Source organism: Lissotriton vulgaris, chromosome 11 (genome assembly GCF_964263255.1).
Source record: "Lissotriton vulgaris chromosome 11, aLisVul1.2, whole genome shotgun sequence".
Classification (NCBI taxonomy): Eukaryota; Metazoa; Chordata; class Amphibia; order Caudata; family Salamandridae; genus Lissotriton; species Lissotriton vulgaris.
Window position 1 is genome coordinate 1,077,151,672 of NC_141699.1, and position 22,348 is coordinate 1,077,174,019.

Below are 22,348 nucleotides of genomic sequence, written 5' to 3' on the forward strand. Positions count from 1 at the left end.
TCTAATTAAAAGTATTATATCATGCTGGTACTCTCTAATTAAAAGTATTATATTTCTCTTGAGAAGTGTGAGTACTCTCCAATTAAAAGTATTATATTTTTCTTGAGAAGTGCGAGTACTCTCCAATTAAAAGTATTTTATTTCTCTTGAAAAGTGCCGGTACTCTCTAATTAAAAGTATTATATTTCTCTTGAGAAGTGCGAGTACTCTCCAATTAAAAGAATTCTAGTTCTCTTGGGAAGTGCCAATACTCTCAAATTAAAAAATTATATTTCTCTTGAGAAGTGGCATACTCTCCAATTAAAAGTATTATATTTCTCTTGAGAAGTGCCAGTACTCTCCAATTAAAAGTATTATATCTCTCTTGAGAGGTGTTGGTACTCTCCAATTAAAAGTATTATATTTCTCTTGAGAATGGCCGGTACTCTCAAATTAAACGTATTATATTTCTCTTGAGAAGTGCTGGTACTCTCAATTTAAAAGTATTATATTTCTCTTGAGAAGTGCCGGTACTCTCCAATTAAAAGTATTATATTTCTCTTGAGAAGTGCTGGTACTCTCTAATTAAAAGTATTATATTTCTCTTGAGAAGTGCGAGTACTCTCCAATTAAAAGTATTTTATTTCTCTTGAAAAGTGCCGGTACTCTCTAATTAAAAGTATTATATTTCTCTTGAGAAGTGAGAGTACTCTCCAATTAAAAGAATTATAGTTCTCTTGAGAAGTGCTAATACTCTCCAATTAAAAAATTATATTTCTCTTGAGAAGTGGCATACTCTCCAATTAAAAGTATTATATTTCTCTTGAGAAGTGCCAGTACTCTCCAATTAAAAGTATTATATCTCTCTTGAGAGGTGTTGGTACTCTCCAATTAAAAGTATTATATTTCTCTTGAGAAGGGCCGATACTCTCAATTTAAAAGTATTATATTTCTCTTGAGAAGTGCCGGTACTCTCCAATTAAAAGTATTATATTTCTCTTGAGAAGTGCCAGTACTCTCCCTCTCAAAATAAAAAGTGCCAGTACCGGACAGTACCAGCCTATTTAAAGCCCTAGTATAAGGACTGTCTTCTCTTGAAGTTTTAGACCTCAAGGACTGGTTTACTGGTGGGGCTGAGAAGAGCTGCACCATGGGGGTGCGAGGGAAGCACTGCGGCCTCTGTGACAGAATGCAGAGAGGGGGTGCAGGTGGACTCCTCACACCCCAAGAAACACTGCCAAGCAAGTTACACATTAGTTGTAAACTCTTTTTCTACAGCTCTGAACATTTGAAATGCCAACAAATGCTAGATTGACACATTTTCACGCCACCAAGGCCCATACATTTTGTTTTTTACAGTGCATCGCCCATCTCAAAACCAGTGCCTAATTTGTAAAAGAGTAAGTGGAGGAACCCAACCTTTTGATCAGAAGCCGCAGCCAGTGGTAATACATGTCAGGGTGCAGAATATAAAGGCTGCGTAGTCTTGAATCCACCTCATACCGCTTCCATCCACCACCAATTACTCTCTGCACCTTTATCTCACTCTTTCGGGGTCTTGTACATCCCTACTTTCTTCCTCACTGTTTATCTTTTATCTTTCTCCTTTTTTCCCCTTTTTTGTTTTTCTCTCTTTCTCTGGGTCAAAGTCTGATGGAGAAAAATAAGTACCGGTCCCGAAAAATTAGACCAGCAACCTCTAGCTCAAATTAAGCACTGTCTAAAACTCAGCATAACTATTATGTGCCCCAGTAAATGTATTGTTTTATAACTGTGCAATCTGTTAATTGACCCTGTCGTATTGTTTTTAGTTGCCCTAGTGACATGCTGTTGCATTTGTAGTTGATTTTCAATGTTGCCTACTCTCAATTCCACGTTATGCCTCTTTTTCCACCATCTTGCACTTCCTGTCCACTCTTGAGCGTTTCTTTCCATCCCTGCCTTCGCCCTTATTCACGCTTTTTCCGTCTTTCCCTTGCACCATTCTCCATTTTCTGCCTTTTATTCTTGCTCCCAGTCAAAGTCGAATGATGAAAAATAGGTCCTGTTGATCTGAAATGATGAAGCATGATACCAACCAGGTTGGTGTATGAGGGTTTTCTTAGAAAACCAATGAGGTGCCAGACATTACAGTGTCAGACAGCCATTTAATGTGGCCGTCTTAATTGGTTTATAATTGAATCTAGGGACAAGGACGGCCGTCCACACATCCTAGCTCTCTCTCTTGTTTTTTTTAAATGTATTTGGAGACCTTGCGGTATAGAATTGTTTGCAAGTCATTTTTTTACAGGCCATCATAAAACGTCGCACTCCACAAATGTGCACAGACTGCGACAATTTAATGCCGCAAGGATTTTTTTTCAAGAAAGCTGGCACATGACATTTTAATAAAGAGGAAGAACTACTGGTGGAGGGCTGGAGAGAATCACAAGCAGTCAGTCTGCAACAAACACGTGAGTCTTGGTGACCTCTGCAGAGGGTCACAAGGCGTTTTCTGTGGTAGAGAGCATAGTCACCTCAAATGTGAAATGTAGGGCAACACTGCAGGAGGAGTTCACCAGTGAAAGATGTGTCATGGTGAATTTCACTGTATTAGGGCCTAGCAGCTTTGGCACCTGTTTTGCATATGCACACCTTGCTGGGGAACATTTAGCCTTTCATCCTTCAGACGCCAAAGCATGAACATTAACTGAGCTGTGTTTGAAAAATGTGTACGTCCTTAGCATTATACATCCAGCCTGTGATTGGGTAATGGCATCACCTTCCAATTTTTGTCGACACCATTACCTTCGCACTAGTACTATCACTGATACTTAAAGTCATAATACTGATTATAATATATTTCAGACAATGGCATGTTCCAGATAAGCTACACAACATGCTGATAAATGATAACAGCACAGCTGCTTCAAGCGATTTGTAAATTGTGAAATACTTGTTTAGGAAAAGGAACAGTCACAAGTCATACGAAACATGTTTATTTCATTCTTCATTGTATTTCTTTTTAATTATATTTGTGTTTTTTTCTGTGTTGTGACACACCCTTACTTGTTAGATTTTATAATGTGTCACTGCTACATTTTAATAAGGACGAAGCACAATTCCTTCAGGTTTTATGTTTTTACAAGTCAATGGACGACTCCCTTTAATTCAATTATTCACAGCTAATCTCCATTGTCATATATTTAATAAGCATTTGCGTTCAGCAGTGCAGCTCGTGGTGGATAGTGCCTCACTTTTTATTAAAACGTTTTGAGCGCTACAGATGTTGTCCCTTTTGTTGTCCCTCTACTGTTACTGTAGCTACATTTCAACAACATTTAAGGGATACGAACAAGAAACCTTTCCATATCCACTTAACCTCGGCGACAATTCTGCTGCGGTGCAGGGTTTAGCGGAGTGGGCGGGTCCACGTCGGCCACTGGACGTGTGCAGCACTAGGGAGGTAGTGCTCGCGACGGCCGTTGGCGGACAAACGCATGGAAGGGGTTAAGACTTTTCTCTCTTGTGTGCAGAGCGGGTAGAAAACATGCCTGCCACTAGAGGGAGGCAAAACTACATGTAGGGCAAGTAGAGGACTTTTCCTTGTCTGCCCAGAATAAATAAAAGCATAACAAGCACTGATGAGCGACAGAGGAATGTAAACATTTAAAACAAGCCTATGTGTTTCCGGTTCGTTGGTGTTTCTCTGTAGAGCTTCAATGCCCAGAGGGGAGGAGGGGCCATCGCGCGCTGTGCAAGGAGGAGGCTGGCCAACAGAAACAATCCCTTAGTTAAATCGCCTCAGCTGAAACAGGCTCCCAAAAGAGGGACATTTGAGAGAAATGGACCAATAGAAGTCCAGCATTGTTGATTGGCACAATAACAAAACAATGGCAATTGGTGGGTTTTCCAGAAACCAAAGAAGAGGATACAACAGGTTGATCAGGCTCGACCTAAAAAGAGAACAGAGTTTTTGGTTTTGGAAGATGAAGTGGCGTAGGAAGGGGGGTGCGGTCGGTGCAGGCCGCCTCAGGTGTCATCACTGAGGGAGGGGGGGGGGGTGACAAATGGCAAAATATGTGTTTTAAACACATGTTTTTGCCATTTTGTCAAGCCGGGGGTGACAAGAAATGTTCTGCACCGGATTCCACCTGACCTTGCTAAGTCACTGGGGATATGGCGATGCCAGTCCCTTTTCTGAGCACAGTACAGAGTGGGATAGGCCGCGGACCATGCCTACCTAGCGTTATTCTTGTATTCATTTCAAACGGGAGCCGCATAGCACCGGAGGTGGGCCAGCAAGCTGCCAGACCCCCAGAGACAGCCGAGTCAGGCTGGCGTGTCCCAGGGCCAAAACACGAGTCATCCTCATGACCAGAAACCCTGTGATAAGGTTTCAAATGACAATAGTGTATTATAAGCCTGCGCTGGGTTGCATTTGTCAAAACGAATAGCATCTAAAAAGTAACACACAAAGGCTGATGAAAGGACACCCCAGGGCCGAACAGGCTGTTCTGCCAATAGTCAGCAGAGACACGTCTTAGGGTGGCGTGGCTATCAGGTAGCCACATGGCCAGAACTTTACAGACAAGGCCAATACTTCTGTATTGAAGCCGGTGAAAAAAGTATGAAACATCAGCAAGCGTTCATATGTGTTGCATTCAAAAAATAAAGTTGAAGAAAAAAATACAATAAGGAATCAGTTCAAAAGTGTTTTAGAGCTGTCTAAGCGATTCCTAACTTATTGTTAAAGTATGCAGGGGCAGAATTACCATTGTTAAAAAGAAAGCAGACAATATTTCACAAAATACTGTTCACGTTGCAACTCCTGGCCCTCTTAGAGTCTGAAACGTAAACACAAGAGTTGGTATTTTTATTCTGAGACAGGCGGTAACTCTAGGAGGGGATTAAATAAATGTCCAATATCATTCTTTTATCTGGAACCATGCTGTGTTATTTTCAACCATATATGATCAAGGATTGTTTTTATGTAGTTTATAGCCTGAAGTGAATTATTTCTATATGTTTGTGAAGTGGAGAGTGAGGGAAAATGAAACAGCAAGATGTCACATGACGATTTTCCCAGTCATGTGTGGAAGCCATGATCCTGGTCATACTCAATTCATCCACTAGTTTATATTTGACCCCTTGTCCCACTGTACGCAAAAAAAACACTACTGTACGCTCTGACTCAAGAGATAAATTAGAAACTTGTGATAAATCCAATTTTCGAAATGTATGTTTCACTTGGTAAATCAGTATGAGAGTATATAGGAAACATGTCTGTATACAAGACAGGCAAACTGAGGAGGGATCATTATATAGGGCAGCACAAAAGAGAATTAAATACATCACAAAAAAAAAAGAGTTTATATGGATGGTCCATGGAGCTTACCCTCAGGAAACAAGCTGTCATCCAGACAGGCTACAGAGACCATCTGAAGCCAGGTAAAGCACATTTACTTCCTGCATTTAACCCTCATTTTCAGTCGAAATGGTTTAAAGAAAAAAATCTACTTTAGGACCTGATGCAGCCATATGTAGAACTTTTTCAAATATGAGGGGGATGGACTCACACTGCCTCACACTCCAGAACTCACTTTGCCCCGATGCATCATAATAAATGCAGTGCATAATAACACTTTCTTCGGTGTCAGACTTTAGTTTTTCACCCTTGTTGGTGCAGCGGGCGCTGTGTATCTCTAGACACGTGTTTCAGAGTAAGTGTCCTTCTTCAGTAGAGAACAACACTTTTTTGGGGGGTGCTGGGGATGCTGCCCAAAGTCTTCTCAGGTCTCGGTACCACTCGCTGGGCACAGGTGCATCAACCGGAGCTCATCAGCTCGTTAGCTCAAGGGACCCTTTTCAAATAGGAAGGGGGGGGGTGGGCGCATGCTGCCTCACACTCCAGCACTCACTTTGCCCTGATGCACAGAGATACACAGCACTGGCTGCACCAACAAGGGTGAAAAACTCTTTCTTTTAGTTTTCAACCAAAAAAGTATCATAATTCAAGACTGCTTTTCTTACTAAACTGTCTTTATTGAATCCAGTAAATATGTACACGTGTGTCTTGCTTGAGATTTACCTGCCACCTTCATATTATGGCAAAACATGCCAGATGCTCAGTCCACTGTATGACAAGTGCTTTACAGTCAACGAACAACACATAACAGAGGCCAGGACTTCTGCCATGTTTTGACTTAGTACATTGTCTAAGCAACCCTATTGACCCGCAGTCTCTCTGGAAGTGCTCTTCAGGGAACTTTGCAGAGTCTGCCCTAGCATGTTTCCCCCACTTTTAAAATGCAGATATGCTCACACTGTCTGAGTAATGAGAAGCAGGGCATCCTAAGCTCCCCTTACCCAACTTACCACTATACCTTGGATGGAGTTTGATTTAATGCAGGGTGTGTGCTAATGGTGCAGGAAAGACAAGTCTTCCTAAGTTCCTTGGCACAGGGCACCCACATAGTATTAGTTGGGACCTTGAGTGACACAGAGACATGAACAAGTCATCAGAGCTCAGCCTAAGTTTGCTTTCATAAGAATCCCCTGTACATAGAGGACAGATGGTCAAGGTAGGAGGGACCCAAGATTCCTATACCCACCTCCAATCACATACGTCATACTTGTGGCCTGCTTGCTGCCTTCAATCTCTGTCAAAATGTTGACTGCAAGTTACAAGTGAATTACAATCAATGCACTGCAGATGATGGAGGACAGGTAATCCACTGCGTTTTGATAGAGTATTCTATGTGACAAACCCCCTTAGTCTTTCTGGAAGTGCTCCTGTGGAAACTGAAGAGTGTCTGTCCTTGAATGTTTACCCCAGTTTTTAAATGAATGAAATAATGAATTAAATAGAATTTATATAGCGCAATGGCTACCCTGAGACCTCCCAGCGCTGCGGACTAACACAGTCAGACAGGCAAGGAGAGGATTAGGTACAATCATTGAAAAGAACGGTTTTTAGGAGCTTTCGAATTAACAGCGGGTTAGGCTCCTTCCGCAGATACAATGGGGGGGGGGGGGGGTTTGTTATGTAGTTATGTTCCCACTGGCTGATTTATGGGCCAACAAAGACATCCTCAGACACAGTCATCTTACTACCATGCAATGGGAAAAGTTAGATGTAGAATAAAAGTGTGTAAAATGTGCATGAAAAACTAGTCTTCCTGAGACTAAGCATCCTGCCATGGGTTTGTATTTATTATTTATTTATTTGTTTTAAGGTTTCATAGAGCGCGAAGCAGACCCGTGAGGGTATCAGAGCGCTTTACAGGATTGAGGGGGTGGTATACAAAGGGCATAGGAGGGGAGGATATCAAAGGGATACAAGGGTTATGTACATTGTGCAGGAAAAACAGGCAGTCTCAAGTTCCGGATAAATTTGGGATAAAAACAGGTAGAGTCGTTATACAAGGTAGTCTCAGCTCCTGGGTGGGAAGCCCAGAAGGGCGGGGAGGTATCATCTGGGAAAGTCAAGGATAATGCCGTCATGGCGGTTGGTACAAGGTCGTAGAGAAGATTGTAATGTGATCGTTGGTGTTAGTAGAGTTGCCCCTAGTACCTGCACCGTATTAGTGACAACTTCAAATGAGACAGAGGCACGAAGAGCCAGTCAAAGCGTAGCGTATGTCTCCTTGCCTATTGATCACATGTAGGTAGACAGCAGATGCCACCATAGGAGTGACACACAGATCACAGCACCCACTACTATTACTACTGGCAATATGTGTGGCTGTTTGCTGGTGGAATGTGTGGATGTTGGCTGGGGGTATGTGAGGCTGTTGGCTTGAAGTATATGTAGTTATTGGCTGGCAATATTTATATAGTGGTTTGCTGGAGGTATATTTCTATTAAGTTGGCCAATCACTGGGTGACTGGGGGTGTGAATGCTGTTTCAATTTTGTGGGCATATGGATGTGATGAATCCTTGAATGACAATTTGTTGATACACACTTTATGTTGTGTTGGGTCTGCTGCTTCAGTGAATGGCTTTGTCTGTAGTGCATGAAAGGAATGTGAATGGCCAGCAAATTAGTTGGTGCCTTGATGTTGCCTCACCACTTACAAACAATGGGTTTTGGGTTCAGTATTCTAATATGCAAACGTTTTATTAACTGTACATTTTGAGTTTTTATTCACTTGAGATTATTTTGTTAATAGCCTTTGCTCTTTGAACCTTTTACCACATCTTGTGCTAAATCCAACAGGTTTGAGTCTGTACTTAAGTCGTGGATTTGTCTGCACTTGAGTAGGGGGTGGTGTACAATATTTATTAGAATGGTTTCTTAGAAATGTAGGTGTCCAATAAGTCTGTTGCATTACTTCCCCTGCACATGTGCATTCCAAATGTCATACACATGAGATTTTAAAAGTAATTAACATTTTGTTTTGGAACAAGGGTGTGTGGGTCTATCAAGCATAGGTTTTGTAACTGAGGCATACCCTTCATGTACAAAAACTATGATTTGACATACTTTAATACTTTTCACACTTTGTCCGTGTTCTGTACAAGTGTAGAGACTTTGAAAATTTGCTCCATTGTTACACCTACCCAGAGGACTCACAATGTTTCAGTGCAAATCCCTGTCTACAAATGGTAGATAGGAATTTGCATCAAAACACATGGACATTTGGGAGGGAACGCCCTTGTACCAAGCATGGGATACTTCCTTGAAATGAAAGTAGCATAAAATAGCACTTAGTTTAGCACTTTTGGAACTTTGTGGTAACTTTGGCAACTTTCCAATGCAAGTCCTGACTGTACGTTAGAGTGTAAATCCCAATATAAGAGATTGTGCCAGGTTGGTGTGATGTTTTGGACACAAACCCAGCACAAATTATTAGTAAATTTCAACCCCATTGTCTCTTAGGACAGGAAAAATCTACAGTGAGAAAGGCACTTAAAGGGTTATCCTACAGTTAGTCCCCACATTGACGCCAGTGTCACTTATGAACATTGAGCTTCGTGTATTTTCACAACTGCTGGGCTAGAGGCGACTTTAGGACAATGAAACTCAGAATCCCCTAGAATGCTTGCACGTTCCCATACCAAATTGTCGTCTGTGATGCCTGCAGTATTGTATGCCTGTATCAGCCAGCTCAGAGGGAACAATAACAACCCCTGACATTTTGTAAATCTAAACACAGAGGGAAGTCCAGGGTTGTGTGACTTGCATGGTTCCCACCAGTGCTATATTTGTAAACGAATAAGTGCTCAGAAGCGAGGGTTTGCACTATGGAAGGTGGGGGGTGAGAAATACTAATGCTGCACAGTCTTGATTCCACCTCTTGCCTCTTTCATCCAACAACAGACACTCTCTACCCTTTGATTTCGCTCTTCCGAGTTCTTTTTCATCCCTGCTTTCTTTCCTTGTCCCTCTCTTCCTCCTTATTTCCCTAATATGAGTTTTCTCTCTCTTGCTCTTGGTCAAAGTCTGATGAAGAAAAATAAGTGCTGGTCCCACCTGCAACCAATAGCTCAAACGAAGCACTGGCCCCCATTGCATTTTCCAACCCCGAACACTCTGCAAACATCAAACCTTGGCTAAAATCAAGAAATGTTCATCTCATTTCTGTTCCTAAAGCCGTGGGGATCCACGCAACGCCCAGCATCCAAAGTCTCCACACTTCTCCAGATAAAAATGGTGCTCCAGTTGTGTTGTTGGGCCAATTGCCTATGATGGGAATGGATAAAAGCAATGACCATATGAAGTCAATGTATTATCAATGTGGCCTTCACATGGTCACTGACTTGGTAAGTTCTTGTCTCAGGTAACAGAGCCAGCCCCACACGTGGAGAACCTTTTTTATTGTGAGAAGTGTGGGAATGCTGGGTGGTAGGAACATTGCAGATCCCCTAAGATTCTTAAACTTTCCCTGAGCTAAATGTATGATTTTTGCCAAAAATGTATATTAGCAAGACATTCAAAAAAAGATGGTAGGATCAATGACAAATCACTTCACCCTTGACCCCACATGGTGTCCAGTTTTCATAAATGTCTGGGTTGGGTAGGTTTCTCCTGGTGAACACCAGAACATGGTGATTTTAACACTGAAGACCTACTGTTGATGCTATTTTTTAGAAAACACCTACTTATATATTGTTGCACACCACTTTTCCCCATAAAAAATGCTACATTTTGGTTATTTTCTCATTTCCCTGAAGGGGAATCCATTAATCCTGGCTACCCTTAGAATGCCCAAGGTATGGTAAAAAAGGAAACACATTTAACCTGATACCTCATGTGAAAAAGATAAGAAGGCTTTAGACTGAATTGCCTCAAACATCAGAAATAAATATCACAACACTTGTGGGAAAGGGGAGTGGGGCGAGTAAGCACAGCAGCTAAGCGGATGGCTTTCTAAATAGGAATTGTTATGTAAACAAGAGTGAACTACATTTCAAAATAGATATATTCTTCAGCACTACCAGTCAAGGCCACAAGAGGGCCAAGACTGCAACAAATATTAGGAAAACTACCCTGATACTGGGAGAGGTGTATACATGGCAAACTAATTTTGCCTGTGGATTTAAAAATTATTGGCCCAGAGGGGGCTTGACGGCACAGCAGACTTGTCTGTCACTGTTTCATATTTCATGTTCTCCCCAAAAAAATCTCTGCATATTCAAAGAGCACGAATCCTAAATATGTTACTTGTTGACAGGCTAGAAAACTGCTCTGGTCAGCCTCCGTTGGAGTTAGCCTCAATTGTAACTAAGGCTCCCAGTTTTCAATTTTTTCTGATTTTTACAGGTAAATACAGACAGAAAACAATGTGTTTCTTGTCTGTATTTATTTTTAAAAGCAGAAAAATACAGAAAATTGTGCTTTTTTGTGAGTGATTTTTGACACTGTCTTTTATGAATTCCAAACCAACACCTGAACAGAGCAACAGCATAGGGAGCTAAACAACAGGATGGGTTTTCTTTAAATAGTCAGTCACATGTGGGTGTTGTGTTCTGCTATAATGGCTGCTTAATTTGCTAAAACGTAACAGTGCATATCTATCAGTTAAATAAATGTGGAAAGACACCATATTATGACTCCATTTATTATTAAAATACAAAATAAATATGGATAAATACCAACAAGATAACTGAAAAATAAATATGGATAAATACAGATGGAAATGTTGTAAATATAAATACAATAAAACAGGGAGTCCTAATTATAACCGATCGAAAAAACCAAATTACAGACTCCTTTCTGTTTCACAGTAAGATCTTTATTGTAGGTGAAAGTGTACAAAAACACAAATATGAGAATTCTATGTACAAATAGGGAAGACATGACATCAGGCACTGCCACTCCATAAGTTACTGACAGAAAGCGGGTTTCAAGGACATGCTGTGCTTGATATATTCTTATATACATATTTAACAATTAATGCAACCTGAATAATTTACAAAACAATCAATTTTCAGAAAATCAGACGCCTTAACTCATGGATGTTGGCAGTTAAGGTTAATCGATATGGAAGGTTCTGTGCTCCTAATCTGATACATTTTTTCAAGGCGCTCATTGTTCACAGAACCACGTCTAGGCACTTGAGTGAACTTTATGGTGAGATTTTAGTGATCATGAAAGGATAAGTCACTGCAGCTGCTTGATGCCATCCTGCATTAAGGAAGCAGTGTAGGCCAAGTGGTAGGTACATCCTGCACATTCGGTTCTTGGCCTCTCGGCTGAGAATGTGTCCATCAAGGTCACCTAGCACCAGTGTGTTTTTAGTCCTGTGCAAACCGATCAACATGGCATTGGTCTGAGACCGCCGACTCACTATTACATGGGCAACTGCAAAAGTCTGTAGGAATACATTTTAATTTCTATTGCATTAGTCAAATTCGACACTGAAAGAAAGACAAACAAATTTAATATGGGAGTACAACATTGACGGCACTTATCAACACCATAGACATGTCCCAGGGATGCAGTATAAACAGGGCGGAGGAAAGAATGAGACGCCACGCCCACGTGATGCGTCACCTGCCACGTAATGGACTCTCACCCCTTGTGGTGAAGTGCAGGTTTCTAGCCGGGGCTCCGCCCTCGGACGGGCGGGCATCGCTGGCCATCGCGGAATGTAGATCAGAGGTTCCCAAACTGGGGTGCCCGCACCCCCAGGGGGTATCTGGTGGCATTTCAGGGGGTCCGTCAAAGAGGGAAGGTATATGACATCATTTATATTTGCATTTTAAACACTTTTGTAGGGGGGGGTGAACATTAATCAAACATTTCCTAAGGATGCGAGGCATGGAAAAGGAAGGAAACCCCTGATGTAGGTTCAGCGGTGGCGGCACAGGGACATGTGGTGAAGCGAGGGCCGGCAGGGCGCGGCAGGGAGGAAGACGACATACGACGGAATAGTTATTATTTATTTATTTAATTATACCTATTCTGTCGTCTGTCGACTTCCCCCTGCTCCCACACAGCCCCACTGCGTTTACGTGTGCCAGCCGCTACTGAGTAGATTCAAGTAGTGGGTGGCTCCTGAGGGGAGCACCCGTTTCATCTGTTCACCAGACACATCCATCTCATGTCATCCACCAAATGTCCGCTCGCACAGTGCGATGAGTAGATGAACGAGGGAATGATGCATCCTTCCTATGAGGAAAGAGTTAATGATGAGATATCTAAAGACAGCACATAAAGCTACCCTCGCTCCAAAGGCTGCAGGCCTTTTTTGTTAGACCACATAGACATATAGTTACTCATGCCAGTGACTGGTGGACCTACAGACTCCGCCTTCTTCTCAGGGGCTGACACTACAGCCTTCGCTGTTGCTCAGTCATGGTGCCTGCAGTAGCTCGGGCATACAGGTAACCAATGGCTAGGCCTGCCAATGATTCGGCCTACAAAAGACATGGCGCAAGCCTACTTTCCATTGGTTGAACAAGTGGAGCGATCCTGCATAAACGTCAACTTTCATTGGTGGCCTTCTGGAAGCAATTTAAATCTACGGCATCCATTGGCTCTTGCTTAAGAAGCATAATATGAGGTGCCTATCACCAGCTGCTTCAGACACTCTACTCAAGACCTGCTAGAGATTGGGTGGGTAAGATACTCTGATATAATGGTGTAAGGATTCCTTTCACATAAGCCCACATTAACTGAGAACATCATACGACTATTCTACGCTTCATCCCACCTGCAATGTTGTGGAGAGCCATCGTAAAGACAATCCTGGTGTAAACCAGAGAATGTGGCGCATCACCATGCAGCTGCGTAGGTCTTGTTGCATACGGTCATGAAGAACGTCTTACACGCTGAGGTTTGGAGTCAAGGTCACGGGACCATGTGATGAATCCTCCTCAATGTGTCAAGTCCATTGCATTTCTGGCCTCCTGGCCATTGACCGCCTGTTTCTTGAATGTTCTCAAAAATTGCCCTCAAGGGCTTCTAGAACCTGATCTGAGTCTCCTTGGCAGTGTGCGGCCTCAGGTGAGCTTGGGGCTGTACGCCTTCCTCTCACTGACTGCACAGCAGGCAGGATTCCTTGAAGAGCAAATTTGGTCAGGTCAAAGGTCAATAAGAACATCAATAAAGCATTATTTTCACCAGTCCAGACTCCTGTCCTAATCGGCAATTGAACAAAGAAGGTGGATTGAATTGTCACCTCCACGACAGCCTTCATCTTCTTCCCTGGTTTCTGTTCAAGTGATGAGGATACACATGGCAACCTCCATAGACTCTCTTTGCATCAGCCTTGGCCAGCTCAGACATCATCGGACTTTACGTCGACTGTCCGTTCCTTGGCGCATCATGGAAGCAGCCCTCCAATCGACTAGCAAAGGCCAGGAACATGGATGGCGTTGGCCTTTCTTTGGTTTCTTTGGTGCTCGAAGCATCGATCTTGGATCTGATCCAGACTACGGCTTCTTCTCTTCCCAGCAGATGTGGCCGATTAGGTCTTGAACGCATCGAGAGCTGCGGCAATGAGTGCCGGCACACTGCGGTCCAACGAGTCCTTCTCCAGGCCCACCAGGCTGTTGAAGGTGATAGCTTTACCGGCCACTTTTGCTTTGGCTCGTGCCCGGAACAGCCCTTTGCCATTCTTCGAGCCAAGGTCTATCAGGATCTGGAAGAGAGAGAGGAGTCATTGAGTCAGCGGTGCTGCCGGGAGCGAGGAGGAACGCAAGAGACGAATGATGGACATCCAGAGACAGCAAGAGTGAGGAGATAGAACATGATAAACATCAAGCCTTGACAAGGGACATGTGAGAGCGCATTGAGAAGGAATAAAGGAGGTGCACCTAGGAGGAGAGAAGTGGGGCGTATGTGCAAGATATCAAATAAAAAAGCGAGAAAGGTATGGGGAGATGAGCAAAAATATGGGAATGTGTGAATGAACAATGTTCTGAGTGATGACTGTGATGTGAAAACAAATGACAGCGAGTAAGAGAGATAAGAACGCAAAAAGATATAAGAGTTTGGGAACTGACAGAGTAAGCAAGAAACTGTGAAGGCAAGTGATAGAAAAGTAAGGAAGGGCAAGTAAAAGTGAGATAAGGAATAAGAGGCACTGAAACCGAGAAAGACGAAGGTGGAAGCAAAGAGAAGACTATTGGTCCCAGATGGAGCAAGAAGCCTTCATGTTGGACCAAGAAATTGTGAGACAGCAAGAATTTGTGAGGATGTGTGGATATGGTGCGAGAGCAACAAAGGAGGTAGAAGAGATAAGAAAGGAGTCAACACTAATGCAGCAAATAAAACAGGCTTTGTTGAGTAGATTATCAAGATCCTGAGAAACGAAGGAAAGAGAGCTCGACCAGGCCAATTACAGAAGCACAAAAAGAGGCACTGTAGTCACACTGGCCATCAATAGGCACCCAAGCTGCTTGGCAAACAAGAGAACTGATCTCATTTATAGTATGCATGGAATCTCCAGGACATAGATCGTTACCCTAATGATGAAATACAGTTCTTTAAAAAAACAGGAGAAATACAAGAAGTAGCTGAAAAAACCATGGGGCATATTAGCAAGGGCTGGCGATCAAATTATCGCCGCTTTAGCATCCGTTTTCGGGCGAAAAGCGGCGATAATTTTCTTGCTTTATTAACAAGGACACGCTCACGTGTGTTTTGCTGACTTAGCACCCGTTTCCAACACGCCTAACTTCGCATCGCTAATGAGATGCAAAGTAGGCGTGCCTGACTACACTGCATGGGTAAACTTCACTGAGCCAGCTTCGCGATATTTACAACATGCCCCGGAGCCGCCAAGCGATATTCAAATTTTACGCTAAGCACCCTAACGTCTGGTGTTTTTTGACTACACCATGTTTACTATGGGAGGTGGATTCTAGGGTTGAGGCCACAGGGCCCTATCATCAAGCTTATCTCCATTTTTGCTGGATTATCGCTAGTTTTCCAGCGATGTTGCCCCATATCACTCGCTATCGATGGAAATATTATCACCAAAGCGATAAGCGTTGTTGATACAGCGCTAGCCTGGCAATAATTTCAAGCGATAGTAAAAAATGCGCTAAGCGTGTTCAGCGATAATTATTGCTGCGGCTTGCTAATATGCCCTCATAATAGCCTTTCCAGTGGAAAAAACCCTCCTCAGTAATTTGCAACAGTCCATGTAGGTTTTATGATAGGGAAAAGACTGGGTGTTTTTTTTTTTTTTCTTTTCTGGTTTTCAGGTTATGCGTATTTTGTATAGTTTATATTTTTCCACCACCTATTTTGTCTATTTAATTTTCACTCACGGAAGGCTTGTTCAAGCAGATAATGTCTAGAGAGCAGAAAATGCCTCGGCTGCATGGACTGCCATAGCAACATTCACTGCGTGACTTTAGAAGCTGGATGGACAATATAAAAAGAGAGTATATTGGGTGAATTTTGAGCATAAGAACCAAGCGTAATTCATGTAATGTGAGTAATTTTCATGAAAATTACAACTATTACTCGTGCAAAAAGTTATACGATTTTACCAACTTCTACTAAAGGGTTGTGTAGATGTTGACTCTCAAGAACACCATTTAGTGGGTTCCTCGGTGGCAACATCTTGAGAGGGTCATAGCTTGATTAAGAAGTAAGTGCAGTTCACTATCCCGACTAGTGGAAGGTGCTTCTTTCCAAAGTCTCCCCATGATAAGTGTGCAAAAAGTGAGGCAGGAGTGAAATCACGATGATCTTACGTGCACCTTCGCCAAAGGCAGGGCCATCACATAGGACTCAGGGGCTAATTTATAAACCCCTTGCGCCGCCGGAGCATCACTATTTATATGGGAAAAAGAGACGCACTGGAGGCGCAAGCGGCTTGTAACTAAGTCCCTTAGGGTGCACTGCGGGTTGCCAGTGCGATGGAGCAGAGTTGAAGCACTGCGATCTCAGCCGGCTTGAGGGTGAGATAGCTGCTACTCTTCCACCAGGTGTTTACGCTCACCATTGGGTTTTAATGACATGGTCAACCATCCTATAGGGCATGGTTTATGAAGAATTGATTCTGGATTAAGACAGGATTAAAACCTAATGGTATTCAGCCTTCTCTGGCTGTAAATTTGCATTTCCTGGTTCAAAATTCCAAATGGTCTCCTTGAATTTTCAGGATTTGTGATAATACTGGAAAAAGAGTGAAATTGTAGAGCAACAATATCAAATCTTTAGGCACCATTTCTGGGGAAACTTCTCTATGTATTTAAGTTCTCTGGGAACCTGGTGATGGGTGAAATGGGCATATGACCCTGCTCAGCGCAGTTACCCACCTCCAGGAAGACCATGGACAGTTCGGACTCAGGAACCTGCAGGATCCACCGGTACTGCTGCTTGAGGGCAGCGACATGCTCCTCAGACTCGTTCAAAGCCTGGCAGGCTGGACAGAAAAAGGACAAGTTGGATTCAGTAAGAGAATGTCATTGAAGTCAATTAACATCAGTTAATGCACTCAGCTTTGTCCTGATTTTCAGAAGATCCACCAGAAAATTTGACGTGAAGGTATTCTAAAGGAAATGTATTTACCAGAAAGGTTAACCTGATCATGTGGCAGGGAAGGGGTGTGCTCAGCACATGTGTAGTTTGCATTAATGTTAGCGTGACTCTCTGTACCTGTTAAGTCCTTCTTTCTGTCCACAAGAACCCCAGCTGCTTCTCTTTTTTGTCTCTGAGTAGGTCTTCCAAGGAGCTTGGATTCTGTTGAGAGTCACACATACAAAAAGAATCTTATGAGAGTTCTTCAGTGTTAATGTCCTTTCATCACTCAACTCACTGTCATCCACAGCTCACTTCCTATCACTCTCAGCTCACTTCCTATCTCTCAGCTCACTTCCTATCACTCTCAGCTCACTTCCTATCTCTCAGCTCACTTCCTATCACTCTCAGCTCACTTCCTATCACTCTCAGCTCACTTCCTATCTCTCAGCTCACTTCCTATCTCTCAGCTCACTTCCTATCACTCTCAGCTCACTTCCTATCACTCTCAGCTCACTTCCTATCACTCTCAGCTTACTTCCTATCACTCTCAGCTCACTTCCTATCACTCTCAGCTCACTTCCTATCACTCTCAACTCACTGTCATCCACAGCTCACTTCCTATCACTCTCAGCTCACTTCCTATCACTCTCAGCTCACTTACTGTTCAATGCCATCTTATGTCTTATGAACAACAATATCTCAACTGGTATTATTTTCGAGACTGGTAGGTAAGCATGCACAAAAAATTGCAAGAAAGGAAGGTAGGGAGACTCATAGTTTAGTTAAATGTGCCAAAGGCATCATATATTGAATGTATACAAGAGAGAACATGAACTTAAAAGGGTACGGACAAATTGGAAAGCAATGAATATGTAAGTAACTCGACAAACTATGTGCACACAAGTGCTAGTGGACGGCGCAGGTGACAAATGAAACAGCGATAGGCGGCGCCTAGAGTGTCACGAGTACTTGTGTGCACATAGTTCGTCGGGTCACTTACGTATGTATTGTTTACAGTGCTGTAATAACTGTTCCCAATTTGTCCGTACCCTTTTAAGTTCATGTTCTCTCTTGTATTCATTCAATATATGATGCCTTTGGCACATTTAACTACAATATGAGTCTTCCTACCTTCCTTTCTTGCAATGTTTTGTGCATACTTACCTACCAGACTCGAAAATAATACCAGTTGAGATATTGTAGTTCATATACACTACTTCACCCAGATCTCAACTAGGTCTATGGGTTTACTCCTGTTGCTTATACGTTTCTTACGTCTTACTCTGTGCCCCCTCTTTGTATCTCACCTCACACTGTCCAGCACATCTCAGCGCATCTTATACGACTGTTTTGTAATTCAATTTAGTCTAGAAAACATTTACTAAGGCCCACCAGACACATGAGCCAGGAAGTATACAATGTCTTTGCTTTGTGTTTAAATTATGTCTTCCAGATTGGGAGGCTCAGCAGTATCCCTAAACAGGAAGACACCCAGGTTAAATCTTTCGTCTTATTGCATCCCTGCACCCTCGCCCTGTGCTTGGCAAGGCACTCTTACAAATCCCATTGGCTATTCTGCTTTCTTTTTTTTCTGAGGATTGAAAATCATAAATCCAAAGAGCAGTGGCACCAATATGGTAACCCTGCGCTACATCTCACCATCCCCGCTCGGCAAGATTGATTAGTAATCGGACTTGTGGACACAGCGAACAAATCACTGATGGTCATCCTATGGAGCTGGTGATGTTTTCCCACCTTGTTGTAGTTGGTGTCGAGAGCAGGTTCCATATATAGTGCCTGTTAATGCTCAAGGGCACCTCTCAGATACTGATGCAAATAGAGGTGGAGTGATGCTCCTTTCTCCGCCTTCACCAGTTGGTAGATCCACAAACCTGGCTCACTAGACTGCGACATAGAATACTTCCCAGACCCATGTTGAGTATCTAAAACATTACTCTTAATTAAAAGAATCCAGAGTGGCTTAGGTGAACGCGTGGCATCACATTGTAAAGTGGCACCCTTATCCTATGGGTCACTTGCATTAGTCCTTCTTTGCTGTTCGTGCCCTGGACATGGCTCAAGCTCCAGAACTTCCACCAGGTCAAGGGTTTCTGATAGCGAAGCTAGGCTGAGACTCCATGAGCAGACACATGTTCCTTCTCCAATCTCCAAGCAGGGCAGGAGAAGTACTGCCAATTTACGTCACCCCCCACTGCACCAAATATTAAAGGACCCCTTGAGTCCCTTGACCCTGATATCCTGCCTCAATCCCTAAGGTCATGTCCAGTAAGGAAACAGGCATTTCACAGGGTCTATTTTTTTTATTTTGCAGTTGAATCCCACCTCACTGGTGCCGCAGGACTAGGACTGCCAGGGACAGAATGCTATGTACAGTGAGTCTGAGAGACTGAGGAAACATTTCCTGCAATGCCGGATTTTATTCTTACAGATTGATTAGATCTGGGTTCTGCCTCTGGTATGCAGTGTGTTGCTACCTCCTGTTAAAACTGCCAAAGAACAAACCTTACCGTTGAGAACGGGGATGTCCAACTGTTCTGGAGCTGGCGTTTCAAGATGGCCGACATCTTCCGTGAGTCCTTCTGTAGTCAGTTCCTGCCTCAATCTATGGATGCTCAGCCATCCCTGTCCTTTCAGCTCTTCCAGTGACGTATCATCCACCTATGAGGCAAGAAGCATTTTACTCTGTGATTCCCTTTGTTTCATAACATCCATACTCAATTACATAATTTATTTTGTAATCGAAAGCACTTTCCCTTGTCGGGAGCTTCTAATATTATTCTAAAAACTTAGCATAACCCCCAAATCTGTATCTATAGAACTTTGTTAGCATTTAGAGGCGTTTTCCAGTATTCTGTCATATTTTATATTAAACCACTTTTGCATTACATCTGTATGGAATACAGGATGATGCTGTGATATTTTAATCAGAAAATTGAGTTTACACAGGTAGATTGACAACAGAAAACAAAACTGAACTAAAGTAGCATTTGTTTGGCAATATATATATATATAGGTGCAGTAAGCACACATTCACCCACTTTGCTATGCTGTAAATTTATACTACAAAAATAAGTTTGTCAACTGTGCAGTGCTCAATTTGAGAAGGTGGTTCCCAGTGCTCATACTGGTGCTTAATTGTCAACACCGGCACTTATAAAAGTCTGTCACATGGTGGCACTGTTTGTCTAATTTAGAGATCAGTACAACAGCAGTTGTTAATTTACTAAGGATACATTATACATGGCTAACATATGATGCCTAATATATGCTTGTAGTATTCTGATATTATTTGGGGTCTGGAATAATCTGATTTGTTCATACCTGTAGGAGTGTGATGGTTAGTAGTTATGTTGGTACTGTAATTGGCGACATTAGCAGCGGTAATGAGAAACAACAATAATAAATATAGAGCAGCTATGGGCTGCAATTCTACTCGAGTATATGTGGCTTCACTTTCAATCGATGCGCATTTAGGAAAATATTTGTTCATGGATTACCAAAAGCAAATGTTGCATTTTATCCACACACCAGTGTTGAGGTCCCGCAGGTAAATCCCTGAGAGGGTGAAGTGATCCCACCCAGGGCTTTAAGTGAGATGAAAACAGTGGCGAGTTCTCCAAAAGAGGTGTGGTCTGTGTAATTAGGGGCGTGGCTTAAACATGTAAACTAAATGTAAAGGATTCCCTTCGTCTGCCATCCAGCTGGTATTTTGGTACCTCTATGAGTTTTCTGTTATTGCATCCAGATATAAAACACAGCAACTGACATGCACCTAAAACCAGACAGGACTATTGCCTTTGTCAATGACCCCTGACTGCTTAATATAAAACACTTCACAAGAGCAATATACTACACAGAAAACAATATAAAATAACAAGGTCCTGGTAATAACTATTAAGAAAAGCATGATTAAGTAAAACATGGAAAATATATACAGGGACTAAATTTCTGACAAAGATTACGTGATCATCAAAAATCGATCATTGTTTTTACCTGTAAGCTTAAGGTCAATGATACAGGGCCTGAGAGGGACCCTTTTCAATGTCTGTCTTTAATTAGCCCCAGGTATGAAACCTGGAAGGACCCGGCACACTTAAAACCCTGGCCACACCAGAGACAGGTGATTATTTTGTCGTGCTTTATTTGTAGCACGGAAACAACAGCGTCTACAGCAGAAGGCGGCAGCCGTGGTTAGCTACCTCACTCCTCATAGTAATTCCTCTCAAATGTCCACTTCCTTGGTCTGTCTTCATTGGGAGACGACCTTTACCATGCAGGAGTTTCACATCAGTAGGTTTACAATGCGGGTTTCACAACGCAAGTCGTTTCAACGACTTGCACTGGAGGGCGCTGAAAGCTAAGGAATAGTACGATTTACTATCCAACACCTTGCCTATTGTATGTAGACTGGTGCTGGAATAGTGAATCGTACTGTCCCTAAGTCCAGCACTCTCCAGCACAAGTATTTGAAATGACTTGAGTTGTAAAAACCGCGTTGTAAAATACCGTGATCAACATGATCGCGTTGTATCATCATATATTCCCTAATTCCGTACGCTTCTATCATGTAGACGCAACATCTGCCCCTTCTTTTAATGGGTTCTGGTCTCCCAGAAATGAACTCTTGGGAACTTACTTCTTAAACTTGTTCTATGAGTATCACCGGCCTCTTCCTGATGGGCTGGTTCTCCAATCCCACTGCTCTTTGGTAATCGCAGCTGGTAAAATCACATGAGACTTTGGCTTCAACAGCAGCAACGCATCGTCACTTCATACTTGGGAAACTTTTATTTCTTCGGTAGGGGGGCAATGATCATCACCACTAAAACTATTCTGCCCTCTTCCCCCCAAGAGCTTTCTGCCCACCCCACAACTGCAAGCAAGCAAATAGTTCCAGTTATCGCCTGGTATATGGGAGCATTAAACCCTTCAGAATAGGAAATACGGTGTTGAATTCCATGGGAAACAGCCTTTACAAAGAGATTTTTACCACGTTGTGCCTTTACCACGCATTTTTTACCATGCATGTTTTTACCACATACATGCATTTACAACATATGCCCTTACCACGCATTTACAGTAAGTTGGGAGGGGCGTGGGTGGGTCTCCCCCATAAATACATTGTTTTTATATAAATAAACAATGCATGGTCATGAGAATTCCAATCACTGAAAATCTCTGCATGGAACTCCACCGAACCCGTAATCAGGGCCTTAGTAGAGTTGTCTATAGGAAATCTTTAAGAGATCACTTTCAAACAAGGTCTTGCCATGCTGGTTTCCTGGATTAACAAAGGAAGCAATGCTGTCGTCACCACTACATTGTTGGTCCTGTATTAAAATAATTGTTTCTTCTCAGTAAGAACCGAGGGTGAAGCGGGCACGCATGGGCAGCCGCCAGATTTCCCTCCAAGCAGCCAAGTTCTGGAACCTTCT

The 22,348-nt window shown here is 42.7% G+C and overlaps 1 protein-coding gene across 1 annotated transcript in view; it reads right to left on the reverse strand.

Annotated features, from left to right (window-relative positions):
- Positions 1 to 13,598: 13,598 nt before the first annotated feature.
- The window catches only part of PRSS56 (serine protease 56), a 47,567-nt gene continuing 38,817 nt past the window's right edge, over positions 13,599 to 22,348 (reverse strand). The window contains exons 13-16 of the mRNA XM_086944956.1: positions 19,421 to 19,571; positions 17,028 to 17,111; positions 16,688 to 16,794; positions 13,599 to 14,052 (exon numbers count right to left, since the gene is read on the reverse strand). Coding sequence (XP_086801082.1) covers positions 13,879 to 14,052; positions 16,688 to 16,794; positions 17,028 to 17,111; positions 19,421 to 19,571 — 516 coding nt within the window. The 3' untranslated portion in view covers positions 13,599 to 13,878. The remainder of the gene's footprint in view (positions 14,053 to 16,687; positions 16,795 to 17,027; positions 17,112 to 19,420; positions 19,572 to 22,348) is intronic.